Below are 13,654 nucleotides of genomic sequence, written 5' to 3'. Positions count from 1 at the left end.
GACCCTAACTTCTAAACAGCTTGAGCAGGATTAGACTGATCTCTGCTTTTTTTTTGTGGGATTCATCTTGCAGGTGCAGAAATCTGCATGTCTAGAATTAAGCAACATGTCCAGCATTCTTCATAATTTCAAAGATTTGGTAAATTCAGCCAAAAGACCCTTGAGAATTATTTGATATTTCCTGAGATACACATTTGCATTTTGTCACTTGTGGTGTTTTGTCCTGAGTGACCAGATCTGGGGGTGAGCTAGGTGACCTCCAGAGGTCCTTTCCAACCCCAACTACTCTGTTATTTAAAGTCTTGTCAGGAAGAGTAACAAGAATTGCCCAAGAACTAAAAATACACAACTAAAAATTACCCTGCAATATTATCTCCTGACCTAACTCTGTTATGATTTATTATCTGCAATGTTCTAATGTCTAGGGCTCTCAGATCTAGACAAGAACTGTACTGTATTAGTCATTAATGTCTAATTATATGTACATAATAACACAAGGCTGAACAATCTAGCATTTGGATTGTGGGAATAGGCAGCTGGGATCTTTTCCCAGATCTTTTCTTACACAGAAATTCATTAAAGGTCTTTTCTTCTTTCCTGGTGCTCTTCCCATTTCATCTGAGCTACCACTTTTTGAGAAAATTTCTGTTTATCTTATGGATTTGTTCACATGTACTGCAAAGCCATCCAGTCCAAATCATGAAAAATCACTTAGCAATGTAGTGAGATCATTTGCTACATCAAAGAAAAAATGCAGAGCACTGTGGTGCATTCCTCAGTTTGTATAAAACAGGAAGGGAAAGGCAATTTTTCTGGCTTGTTTGTTTGTTTGTTTGTTTTTCTCAGTCCATGGCATTACTTACATGATTATGCAAGATTGCATGAAAATGGAGAAAAATATACCAGTTGCAAGCATAAGACCTCCCTTCAACAGTGTAGTGACAGTAACCTGGCATCCTTTTTCAGCAGTAGTATCAGCTTGGTGGCAATGGCCCATTTCACTCAAGGATGTTATCTTTAATAGGGTCTAAAGGATTGTGAACAAAATTTTAAAACTTGGGTGCTAAATCTATATTTAGGTTTACAAAACAAGGATTCAGAGAGTGAGCGAGGAAACAATGGAGTATAACTCTAGCTTGGTAATGAGGGCTTGCTCCTGGGGAATCCTGCATTGTGGCTTCTTGCAGTCCTGCCCTTAACTCCCTGCCCCAGCCACTGTTTCATGCAAATTGCCTCCTTCTGATCTTGGGAAGGTGCTCTCATATCAGACCACACGTGGCGGGACTCAATGCTTTTCTGGGACTGAGGATGAAAAAACACAAAACTGTGGATAGAGGAGAGAAGGGCTGTTCTGTAGGAGAAATAAGGACAAAGTAGAGTTTAAGGGAAAGGGAGAAAATTAGGACAGCAGTTGCAGACAGGAAAAGAGCCATCAAACCCAGAGCACGGAAGAATGGCATGGAAGAACAAATGACAGAGGAAGAAATCCTGGATTATGTAATTTATTAGAGCCAACGTATTTTCAAACAGGGGAAAGTTTTTTCTCTTGAACAAGTCTGCCAACAAATTTGGATAGTGGTGCCTCCAGCCTTCCTGTAGATTTGGCATCCCATTACAGATTAAAAGGAAATATGAGAGGAGTACTACAAGATCTAGTATTTAGGGTGGTGTGTTGGCCATACTGGTTTGGAAAGCAAGAAATGTAAAAATCCTGGCTATGAGCTAATGCATGAGTAGGTGTGAAGAGCTCTCCTAGTCTAGAAGAGGAATTCAGTGATTAACTGATGTTAACTGAGAAAATACAAGGAACAAGTGAAACTAGACTTCACAGGCAAGGAAAGAAATCACTAAGATGGATGTAAAAATAGGGAACATCCAGTTCATCCAGGAAACATCCAGTTTCAGGTCATTTAAAATTCATGTCTGGTGCATGAATTGAACCTGCAATGCACACAGTGATTGCAGTGATTTAACATGTGCCTAAAACAGTGAATGATAAAAAATAACAACTGAGTTGATGAACTATGTCATAGCATATGTATTCATAAAAAGAAACCATTTTAATGACCTCTGCATCATAAAAAGGTCAGCAAAGAGACCTGAATGACAAACCCAGGACAGAGCTGAGTTGCACTTCTTGGTGAAGAGACTGGAGCAGAGACAGATTTTGGAGCAGAGACAGATTTTGGAGCAGAGGCAGATTCTGGAGCAGCGACCTGTGGACAGTGGGCGAACAGCTGCCCCACGGGGTGCAAAGTGGGGGTGTGTCCAGGGTACCAGGTATTGGCAGTTCCCAAACTACTGCAGTCCCAAGCCAGTGTGAGTACCAGGGAAAACATCAGATCCTGAAAGGAAAAATTGACATAAATACACCTCATTTCTACAAACTAGCCCTTTTTTGAAAGATACAGCAGGTTTTTCCAGCTAGGTCAGATCTGCTTAATGTAATTTATTTTCTTTAACATATGAATATTTAATTTGTCTTCAGAATAAGTAGCTTAGACCAGTAAGTCATTAATAGTATCCCTCTTCTAACCTGAAGATTGATTGTCACTCTTGCATCTATTCATTTAGAAAATGAAAATGAAATTGAGGGGTAGATAACAATATAATTTTTTCATATCCTGAAAATTGCACAGTTTCTGAGTTGTCTCCATTAATCTGTGTGAGGTAGAAGTGTCTGACTTTTGTTTAAATTACCTTTCCTGTTGTGACCATTCGAATATACAGATAGCAAAGTCTGCAACCCCACGGCGATGATCTTCTAGGCAAGTCAGACTGACTACAGCAGAGCTTGTTTGGAAGCTGAAATTTCAAATGAGCGCACATTCTTTTTTTATACTATCATTTTAGGTTATTACTTTATTATCTAGTTTAGTAGACATGAGGGAGCTAATAAATGTTAAGGAAAGGTCTGAATCAACTGTGTGAGGAGTTGGGGTGAAAAGGAAGTGAAGTTTCCAGACAGTGTAGTCTATAATAAAGTTTTTCAAAGCATTTGAAATTCATTTTAACTTTTACAAGATCAGTTTTGGACTCTTTGCGCTGAGTTTAATGTTATCAAAAGCAAATAAAACCAAAAGACATTCCCTTATCATAAAATCTGCCTCCATGCTGACCTGCTAACATCTTATCTTGGTTTTGTTTTCAAAGGCACATCATAGCAATTTCCCAGAAAAAAAACATACCATGGATGTGTGGGTCAAACAGTTGGCAGTGGTGGCACTGCTTACTCTGGCTGATGCTCATCTGCCGAAGCCGGCACGGGCCCCTCTGGTTCTGCACAAGCCTTTCATGGTTGTCTGGAATGCGCCAACCGAGCAGTGCAGGCTGCGGTACAAGGTGGACCTGGATCTTGCTGTTTTTGACATTGCATCCAACATCAATGAGACTCTGAGTGGATCCAATGTGACAATCTTCTATCACACTCATTTGGGATACTATCCCTACTACTCAGATAACGGAGATCCCGTTAATGGAGGGGTGCCCCAGAACGAAAGTCTTATCAAACACCTTAGCAAAGCAAAGTCTGACATTGACTATTGCATACCCATGAAGAAATTTCAGGGACTTGCAGTCATTGACTGGGAAAACTGGAGGCCCCAGTGGGATAGGAACTGGGGCAATAAAAGCATTTATAGAAACAAATCTCTCGAGATTGTTAGGAGACGGCATCCTCGGTGGTCAGAGGACAAAATTAGGAAAGTGGCTAAAGAGGAATTTGAAAATGCTGGCAGGAGTTTTATGAATAACACCATCCTTCTGGCTGAGCATATGAGACCAAACGGTTTGTGGGGTTACTATCTTTACCCAGACTGCTACAATTACGATTACAAAGAACACCCCCAAACATACACAGGGAAATGCCCGCCCATTGAGTCTTTCCGTAATGACCTCCTGCTTTGGCTGTGGAAGGAAAGCACTGCTCTCTACCCTTCTATATACCTGGATTATATACTGAAGTCAAGCCCAAATGCACTAAAATTTGTTCACTATCGTGTTAAAGAGGCAATACGTGTTGCCTCAATTGCTAGAAAAGACTATATTTTGCCTGTGTTTGTTTACTCCAGACCATTTTATGCCTATACTTTTCATGTGTTAACAGAGGTAAGCAGACAGACTTCTTTCAAAATTTAGAAGTTAGAAATAGCCTCTTAGAAAAAATATGTTCCAAAAGCTTTTTCTGTATAAAAGCATGTACACTTTTGTTTTTCATATTTAAGGCAGCCCCCTGAAAGGAAGTACTGTAGTCACAGTACAAAACTCTATGCCTTTCAGGGGTTAATACTGCAGTGCTTTGGTCTACCTCTGTGAGATAACATTGTATATTTTTAATGAGGGTAGTTTTGAAAGAAAGTACAAAGAAATAATTTCCTTAAGGAAATAATTCATTCTGATATTTTAATTCTTCAGGGCAGCTTGTGAAATGAACTTGACAAATTTTGTGATGTTTAAAACTAATTAGTGCAATGGAAAGATAAACTTTCATGAGAAAGGAGCCTCAGGGCTTTTTTGGTTTTTTATGCAAATGTAAATTCATCCAGTATAGAAATAAACTAGTCAGGCAAAGTAATCTGTTCTGGAGTTCCTAACTCCATGATGAGCATTGGCCACCTATCTCACTTTTCAACATCTTCATGTCCAACATTTAGTGCTAAACTGTGGAGTCATTTTATCAAAGAAACACAGTTTTTGAGTCCTGCAATGTTCCATCAATCAGTGATCAAGTGCAATAAATATGTAGTGGCCACAACACTGGTGGTAAACTATATACATGTAAATCTCAGACTTTCTGGATTTGTAATGATGATTGTTGCTCTGACTTTCTTTATGCACATGATAGAGACACACAGACACTTACTCATTTCTCTGGTAGTTGTCTCAAGTGCCAAAAGTTTTTCTTCGGTTTCTATCAATTCCACGAGAAAGGAGAAAATCCGGGGCAGGGAACTCATGGAAATAACCCCTTGATGACAAAGGGCATCTGGGGGTGCTCCATCCCTTTATTTTCTGGAGAGCTGCATGGGAGATTCCTTCTACTGCTGCCAGAGACAAGTTCTTGACTCAAACCAGAAAAAAAAAAAAAAAGGGAGAGAAGTGTCAAGGTAAAAGGCACATTCAGTCCAGTAAACCACAGGCTGTGGGGGGCTTCAGCCTGCAGCTGGAGCTGAGAAGGTGCAGCAGATCCCTGAGAACCTGAGAAATGTTTCAGGCTGACCCCAGGAAGCATATTTTACATAGAAGTAATTAGGAATTTGGTCGGCTTCATTTTCAGCAACCAGGAACTCTCTGGAGCCATTTTGTCTGTGGAAATCACAGGTGCTAGCTGACTCAGAAATTGTGGGCAGATAGGCCAGTCTGGTCCTGAAGGCAAGGAGTCACTGGGGTCAGTACAGGCAGGATGTCACCCAGAACACCTTCACTGAAGAGCTCAGGCTAGGAAATACATAAGAATTCTTCAAATGCAATCTGCGATAATACATTTTTATAAAATTAATTAGTCCCTTGAGCAATATAAAAATACCATGAATGTTACTGAAAGTTATGAAAACTAGCATGCTGTTACCAGTTATGTGTGAGTTCAAGATCTGTGGTGGTACATAGTTACTGTTTTACCTTAAGCTATTTTGCTCCTCTCAGGTTACATTCTTTAACTCAGCCTGTTTTCCACTTGCATGCAGCCATTTTCTTTTGGATGCTTTAAAGATCACTTTATAATGCTGCAGCCAGGAAAGATCTTTGCATAGCCAGAGAAACATATTTGGATTATGCTCCACCTCGTATTTTCTCATAAGGACAGCATGGGCAGGATACTCAGCATGGGACAGGGTTTAACATGTGTCCAGACTGCACACATCATCTGTGAGAACAGCTTGGGGTCTGACAGGAACTTGCAGGGTTGCATTTAAAAACCTTTTATATAGGAATGATCCAGCAAATAATGTTCTTGTGTTCTTTCATAGTCCTGAAGCCACCAGGATATTTTAAATGTGGTTTTGTATGCTCAGGTTTTAGATTAGATTGGTGCTTCTCATTTGACCCATGCCATGCCCCTAAGTGACACTCATACTAAGTACAAACAAGGCATGAAACCTCTGAGCTCCAGAAACTATGTGCATCAAGGTGACAAGGAAAGGTACCAGTGTAGGACAATGACATGCAGGCTAAATGGCCATAGAAAAACTGGAACAGTAGGCAGTTGGGATAGTTACCTGACCTCTGTCAGGGGCTGGGCCAGGAGAACCACAGCCTTGCTCCATTGAGCTGTGCAAGAGCTGTAATTTATGTTCCAACAGAAACAAGACTGACTCATTCAAGGGCTTGTGTGCAAGCCCTTCTGTACACAGGGCTTGTGTAAAATCGCACAGTGGAGTCAGAAAAAATGCTTGTGAGTCAGAGTCACTGAGGGAGAGACAAAGGTCTATCAAACCTTCAGAAAGATGAAAGGCCCAGGTCCCAGACAGATGCTGTAGCTGTGTGTGCTGTACCTTTCACCCTGACTGCATGTAGAAACAGGTGAGTTGTGCATAAGGTGTCTGAGAAATTAATCCTGCTTTTTGTCATGGAAACAATTTATAAATTCTGAATTGAGATCCAAGTCATTATGAAAGGTTTCTGTCTTTGCTATGAATGTGTATAAGCAGTTTGCCATCTGTGGGGTATTTAGGAACTTTCTGCCTAGACAATTCACTACTAAGTGTGTGGGAGAAGGAAGTCACACAGTAGCATCTGTGCTTCCTGACTAGATGGCTGAAGTCATTAATAAAGCAGGATGACAACTGACAAATGATTAATAATGGATAACAATCCTGTTCTTCCCCTACAGATAGTCTTCTCTGATGACCAGGTGTGCATGTGTATAGAGACACTCCCTGCAAACATGCCAGGCTTGCACTACCATTGCTGAATACAGAAAACTCTTGTCTGCAACAAAGGCTCTTCAAGATTATAGACATACTTATTTTTCTTTCCTCAACATGTGACTAGAACTGACTGTCTTGCTTTGTCTTGAGCTCCAAAACTGAAATGGTTTAGTTCACCTCCTATTTTTTTAATGTCCAGTGCAGTGACTTGGGTGATCTAAATACAAAGAAACATTGACAGACATTATAGCCTGCTGTCTTTGGAGATAGTCCAGCCTAGTCTTGAGGACCTTAGGCAGTTGCACACTGCCCCCAAAAGCTTGAACAAGAATGAGCATCAAAAGGGAAGAGGCTTTGTTGACGTTTTAGTCATTTGGAGAAATACCAGTCGCCCATGTCTGATACAAGGACAAAATTAGGATTCTCCACCTAGACAGATGCCAAGATATTAATGTTTAAAATATCTAATTTTTTTTAAATTGCATGTTCTCTTCCATATGAGTCTTTTTTTACACTCTCACAGAAGAGCCATGCCAGTGGGCCCCCACCAATGCCAAGCTGTGCTGTGTGAGGAGAGGCACTTGGTTCCATCCCAACACCAGGACTGCTGTGTCTGAGGCTGCTGCTGGAGCTCATGTGCCTCACTCAGTTCTTCATGGAGGCACCTCCTTATCTCTGGCCTCAATTTGCCACTCTCAGCTATCAGGAGAGGCACATATCTTTCCTTTTCTCAAAATACCCAAATGGGGAACAAAACCTTTATTTTCTAACTCTGTCTGTGGCACAGGAGGAGGAAGAAGGTGGTGGTGCCTCCCTCTTTGTATGACCATCAACTGGTCAGAGCACCTACGTCTGGTGCAGAAGCTCTTGGCTCTGTTCTCTTCCCAACCTGCTCAGGATGAATCCAGCACCCTGTGTCAGGCATCAGAAAAGAGTTAAGGAATCATCAGACCAAAAAGAACAAGTGATCAGAGAGCAAAAGTAAAAGCAAAGGTGCAACCTCCTGTCCATAGGTCATTTAGGGAAAAGCCCTTCTGTGTTGATGGCTTTAAGGGTTAGTTTTGTCAGTTTTACATGCATATGAATTAGACGTGAAGTACTGTAATCTTTTTGTGGATCTGATAAAAATAACAAAAGAAAGATGTGGAATATGGGGTTATAAAAACTAGATTTACTGACATCTGGTCAAGCAGTCTAATTCCCAGAGCATATTCCTTGCAAAAAGTAAGGGCTTGCTCAGGTCTTAGTTCATCGAGCAATGCTAAATATTTATTGATTATTTTTTCTGGATGTCTGATAAGTTTTAATTAATTTGTTAATGAGATCTGATATGTGTTAGTGTGAAATCACTCAACTGTCATGTGAGTAATGTAGAATCACAGTCTGGCCTTTGTATCTGGGTAAACATCATAAAATTTGTTGCAGATGATGAGGGCCTGGGAACCCTCATTACCAACACATCAGACTGTATTTCACATTCTTTCAACATTTGATATTTTGATCTTTAATTAACATACCTTTTTTTTTTAAACTGATTAATTAATTAATTCCCATAAGAAATACCCCTCCTCCTTATTTCCTCCTTGAAAAGAACACCTGCAGCCCACACCACTATCCTTTAAAAAGTACTACTGGCCTATATACTTTCAAGAGTAATGACAGTCTCTAGAAGACTGGGTGATCAGCAGCAACAGGAGCTTCAGGCAAGACCAGCTATACTTTATATCACTCTGCACTAAGAGCCAGTAGGCAAGCTCTGCTCTTCCTGATTTTTCCAGGTTCTCCTGCACTGTTTTGTCCAACCTTTAGTTAAGGGTCAAAGCCCCTGCTCACTCTGAATTCTCTGTAATTGTCTTCAACTCTTCAGTGGATTCTCCCTTTCCCACGACATTTATTTGTTCTTTTTTTTAAATATCTCTTAGGCCTCAAATGTTTTGGGAATGGGAACTCCATAACCATGCATTGATAAATCAACAGGCCCACTTTCACAGAAAAATATATTATTTAGTCAAATTGAGAAATACTTTAATGCCTGTCATTACAAATACTGATCAGTAATTACTTTTTAATCAATTATTGTAGACAGAAATGGTTTTAGATGTAATTGATTATGCCTTGAAATCTGGAGGAAGAAGTTCCTTCCCATGTATTTTTGAAGATTTAATTGCATTCTTCTAGACACAAAATTCATAATCTCAGAGAATGGCTTTAAGACACTTGCAAGATACATTGCCATGCTGTTGGCAAGGCACTGGTGACTGCTGTTCTACACTCAGGCTGCTCTGGTAGAGTTGTATTGTTGCTATTGCTACAACTCAGCTCCTTACTGATTCAATTCTAAAAGTGGACATGGTTAAATCAGTATGCAAACGTGTGTGCTTTTGGGTTTTTCCCCCCACTTGGTACTTGTAGCAAGGAGAGAAGTTAATTTTTCAAAGATGTGTTTTCTGGACTACTAGCTTTCATGCTGGTAGAAACAGCAGCCCTGTAACTCAGTTGGCATGGCTAAAGCAGCATGAGTTAGACCCCTGCCTAAAGCCTATCAACTGCAATTAGATGCTGCAAGGGTGATCCTGTGATGTGTGATGATACTTACCATCACTTGCCAAAAATATTGCCTCTGTAGGTTTGGTAATCATTCAAAGACTGGTAGATAAAACAGATCACTCAATTCTTACTCCACCAGCTTGGTCGGAGGAATCCTCGTGCATAAACTATAAGGATTTTATTATTTGGTAGGCACACTGATGAATGCCACCTATGTAAACCTTTGGAGAGACACAGCAGAGCTTTCTAAACTGAACAGTGATTTTGTTGTGAAGAATATACCACAGGACCAGTGTTGCTTCTGGGAAAAAAAAGAAGTGATTCCCATATCCCAGTGCTTTTTTGCTTTTGTATCTTTGTTTTTCTCATGTGTGGATTTGGCCTTCTTTTTCAGAGGGATCTGGTCAATACCATTGGGGAAAGCGCGGCTTTGGGAGCAGCTGGAGTTGTTCTCTGGGGCAGTATGCAATATGCCAGCTCAGAGGTATGTTGTGCCAGTTTATCAGTTCTTAGGAATCACCTCAATACCTCTTCTCTGACACCACACCCTCCATAGCACCTATCTACCTTTGTCAATGTCATCAGCCAACAACTGAGGATGATGGCTCAGTACTACTTTCAGGTCTCATTAGTTTTGTTAGGCTGACAAGTCCCATTGCTTCAGAGCACATTGTTTTGGGCATGCCATTTGTAGCTTGGTGGAATAATGAGTCCAGGTGAGGAGAAAGACAGGTTTCCAAAAAATGCCATACAAATATAAGCACAGCTTGTTTTACTGTGTTCTGCTTTGTAGCTATGGCAGTTGTCCAGATCCACTGGGAAGGGATGGAGTCCAGACTTGAGGTGTTTTCTCTGGTTGCTAATGTTGAAATGTCACATGGAAAATAATGTCACAAGAAAAGCCCTAGTTACTTTTCCCAAGTTCCTCACACTTTCACAAATAAACCTTCTTGAGGAGATGGGAGGCAGCACTGGAGTTTCCCAGGAGGCATGGCAGGCTAGCCCCCATTCCTAAACCTGGGCTGGCCTTTGGTGCCCACTCTGCATTTCATGCAGTCTGCTCTCGTACTCCTGAAATCCCTGGCAAAGTACCACTGGCTTGGTACTTTCCTTGGTACTTTCCTTGGTACAGGAAATCTGAACTGGAACTTTCTAGCCGCAATTGCAGCAACTTCTGTGATGGTTTATGAAAATTATGTGGCCCCTGGTAAACTGAAGGTATTGGAGTGATTAGGGCCAAAGTGGTGACTTAATTTGTGCTTTAAAACCTGTTAGTCCCATGAACTTCTTTTAGTCAGCAGTTACCAGAAATCTCTACTTAAGGAACCAGTTAGTCTCAGATTACCATATCAGCTCTCTTCCTGCTTCCTGGGACTCCTCCCTTGTCTCATACTGTATGGCCCTAGCAGGAACTCAAATAGAAACTATAGTAGAGGTCAGTGCTTTTCTAATCTTACCCATGGAAATAAGTTCGTTGAAACCTAATAGATCACTCCAGTATGTACATCCAACAAGATTTATCTCAATGTATTACTTTAGGCAAGAACAGTTTAGTACTGGCATCTTTTTACATATAATAAACTTGGACATGGTGCTAGATACTGAGAAATGTGTCATGGTCTTCTACTATTCACAGGAGAGCTGCCTAACCGTGAAGCGGTACATTGACGGACCTTTAGGACACTACGTCATTAACGTGACCTCAGCGGCCAAACTCTGTAGCAAAGTCCTGTGCAAGAAGAATGGAAGATGTATCCGCAAAAACAGCGATTCCTCTGCTTACCTCCATTTGTCACCCACTGATTTTAAGATCCATGACCGTCACTCAGGGAGTGGCCCCAGGTTCCAGGTGACTGGTGAACCCAGCCTGGAGAGTATTGAAGCCATGAAGCAGAGATTCATTTGTCAGTGTTACCAGGGCTGGACAGGAATATTTTGTGAATTGCCTGACCAAAGGCTATTGGAGCACTGGGTTCATGTAGTGTTTAGTAGATCAAGAAAAGAAAACCTTTTTGTCTTCCTCTTAGGAGTCATGCAGCTCCTTCTGCTTTGTTCTGCACACTAAGGTCTTCTAAGGCAGTGCAAGGGAATAAAAAATGGTGCCTTTAAGAGTTCTGTTCCTTAGCAAATTTTTATTGCAAAGGGAAAAGGCATTGTTGATTAAATAATTTTATTCTGTTTAATAATTTCCCCATCCTGGAACTTTTTTAGACACTTAAATTTTGAAAGCATTTTCTTACCAGCTCCTTTACTCCTACCTTGTGCTTCACTCATGTTCAACAGATAAAGATTCTGTTGTTGCAGTGGAAGTTTTACCTGAGTAAAAAAGTTGAATGAACTTGTACAAAGAGTCAACCATGTAGATGTTAAAAAAAAAGAACACAGAACCTCTTTGTTTCAGGGCTGGTTGATTTAACATGGTGATGAGGAGAGTCTTGTGGACCAGGGACTGGGAACTGTTCTCTGCAGCTCTTGCTGAAATCAAGTGGTACATTGTATGAGAAGCTGCACTGTGACCAGAGCCACAACCACTGATCCTACTGCTTCTGCATAAGCAATGTGAAGAGTACAGAGTTATACACCAGCAAACACTTTTAAAAATATATATTTCAGTATTTCAAGGCCTAATTTGATTCATATTACTTCTAGAGGTATTGGTATTTCCAGTACTAGTGTTGTGCCATCAGTTTCAAAGATAGTGTTTGACTGAACATCTCTGCAATTACTTTTAGGGAAGGGGATTCTGAGCTCTGAGAGCAGCACTGGCAGCTGGCACCCAGCAGCACTTCTGCCTGGGCAGGAAATACGGAAGCGCTTCTTCGCTCACCCCAACCCCTTGGGAAGGAGGCACCCTGCTGCCTTTGGATCTGCTGCAGGTCTTTGCTTTCTGCTGGCTGGTCAGTGAGTGGGAAATGAGAACAGGCTGACAGATCCTACTGTCAGTGTGTGTTTCCCTCAGCAGGTCAGGAGAAAATGAAGAACTCTATTTATTGAAATATTTTGGCTTGTAGCCAAAATATTTTGCTTCAGATGGGGACCTCTCTGCAGGTGATATAGCTTAATGATCTACTGATTACTGGTTAATTTAGTGTCCATAACACGCTGTCCTGTCGGGCTGTGCCGTGTCCATTTGCAGTTATTCATTGGTTCATGTTCATGTGTGAACCAAATTTATTTCATCAAAGACCTATCTGTCTTCCACACAGCTTTTCAATGTAACAAACAATGGATGCCTTCACTGAATTGAAGACAAGCCGAAGAAATTCCCTACACAACTCTGACTTACTAAAATAATTTCATTTGAGGTTTTTGTATGATGCATTGAACTGAGTATTGTTCCAGATCATGGACACAGGCATTGATAAGAAACCTAAGGGTCTAAGACTTCTTTTTTGCTCTTACTAGTGTCTGTATTGATCATCTGTGGCCTGACTACATTGCTCACATTACACAGTACCCCATTCCTGCAGCAGTTTGATTAAAATCAGCAAGGCTATACGGAGAAGATACTCAGCTGTGCAAGGAGGTCTGAATTTGGCTCTTATCCAGGCCCCTTCTTAAGACTGTCCTAAATTACTGTAAACATTAACATGTCTCTATGAATTATAATCTGCTGTATTCTATGTAATCTTCTTATCTCTGGACACTTCTTCATGGTAACCACACATAACAAAAACTATCTTTGCTTTGCCCAGACCAGATTCACAGCTGTTGTGAAAGGTGATACTTAGATTCACTCGAGAAAAGATCCAGCTCATAACAGATGTGCAGTGGATGTTAAGGCTGCCTTTAAATCTAGGCACTGAAATTGAACAGGCTTCAGTTAAGCAGAGACTGAGTGACTTAGGCACTATAGTGGGTCATGGTAATGTCATGTGCTGAGAAGCCCTAAGAGAGCTTTGCCACTGACCTTTTGCTTTGTACTGTGTAACAGCAATGGATGACAGCAAAAATAAAGGAAAAAAACTTCCTCATTTTAGTGGGGGAGAGAAAGGATTAAAATTAAAGTTTAGAAAAATTTACAGCTATTAAGAGCTAAGCTTTTAAATTGAAGTTATTGTGTTTACCTTATAAAATATTAAAAAAAAATTGCTTCAGCCTCTTTACTCAGTTCAGAGTTTGTTAAACTTCAAGGGAATATACATATACTTTAGTATCTTGAGAGTACAGAAACTATTAGCCCAGTTTTGCTAAATACCTGTCACCAATGCTGGTCTGTATTTAAACTGGATGCTCCTGGTTTG

At 40.7% G+C, this 13,654-nt stretch overlaps 1 protein-coding gene across 1 annotated transcript; it reads left to right on the top strand.

The window, feature by feature from the left end:
- The first annotated feature begins 3,189 nt into the window (after positions 1–3,189).
- Positions 3,190–11,475, top strand: LOC138104602 (hyaluronidase-1-like). Its single transcript, XM_069003873.1, has 3 exons — positions 3,190–4,107; positions 9,805–9,894; positions 11,047–11,475. The coding sequence occupies exons 1-3, from the start codon at positions 3,190–3,192 to the stop codon at positions 11,473–11,475; spliced, it is 1,437 nt and encodes a 478-aa protein (XP_068859974.1).
- The last annotated feature ends 2,179 nt before the right edge of the window (positions 11,476–13,654 follow it).

Source organism: Aphelocoma coerulescens, chromosome 1A (assembly GCF_041296385.1).
Source record: "Aphelocoma coerulescens isolate FSJ_1873_10779 chromosome 1A, UR_Acoe_1.0, whole genome shotgun sequence".
Classification (NCBI taxonomy): domain Eukaryota; kingdom Metazoa; phylum Chordata; class Aves; order Passeriformes; family Corvidae; genus Aphelocoma; species Aphelocoma coerulescens.
Note: the sequence above shows the minus strand (reverse complement) of the source record. Positions and strands in the feature narration are given on the sequence as shown.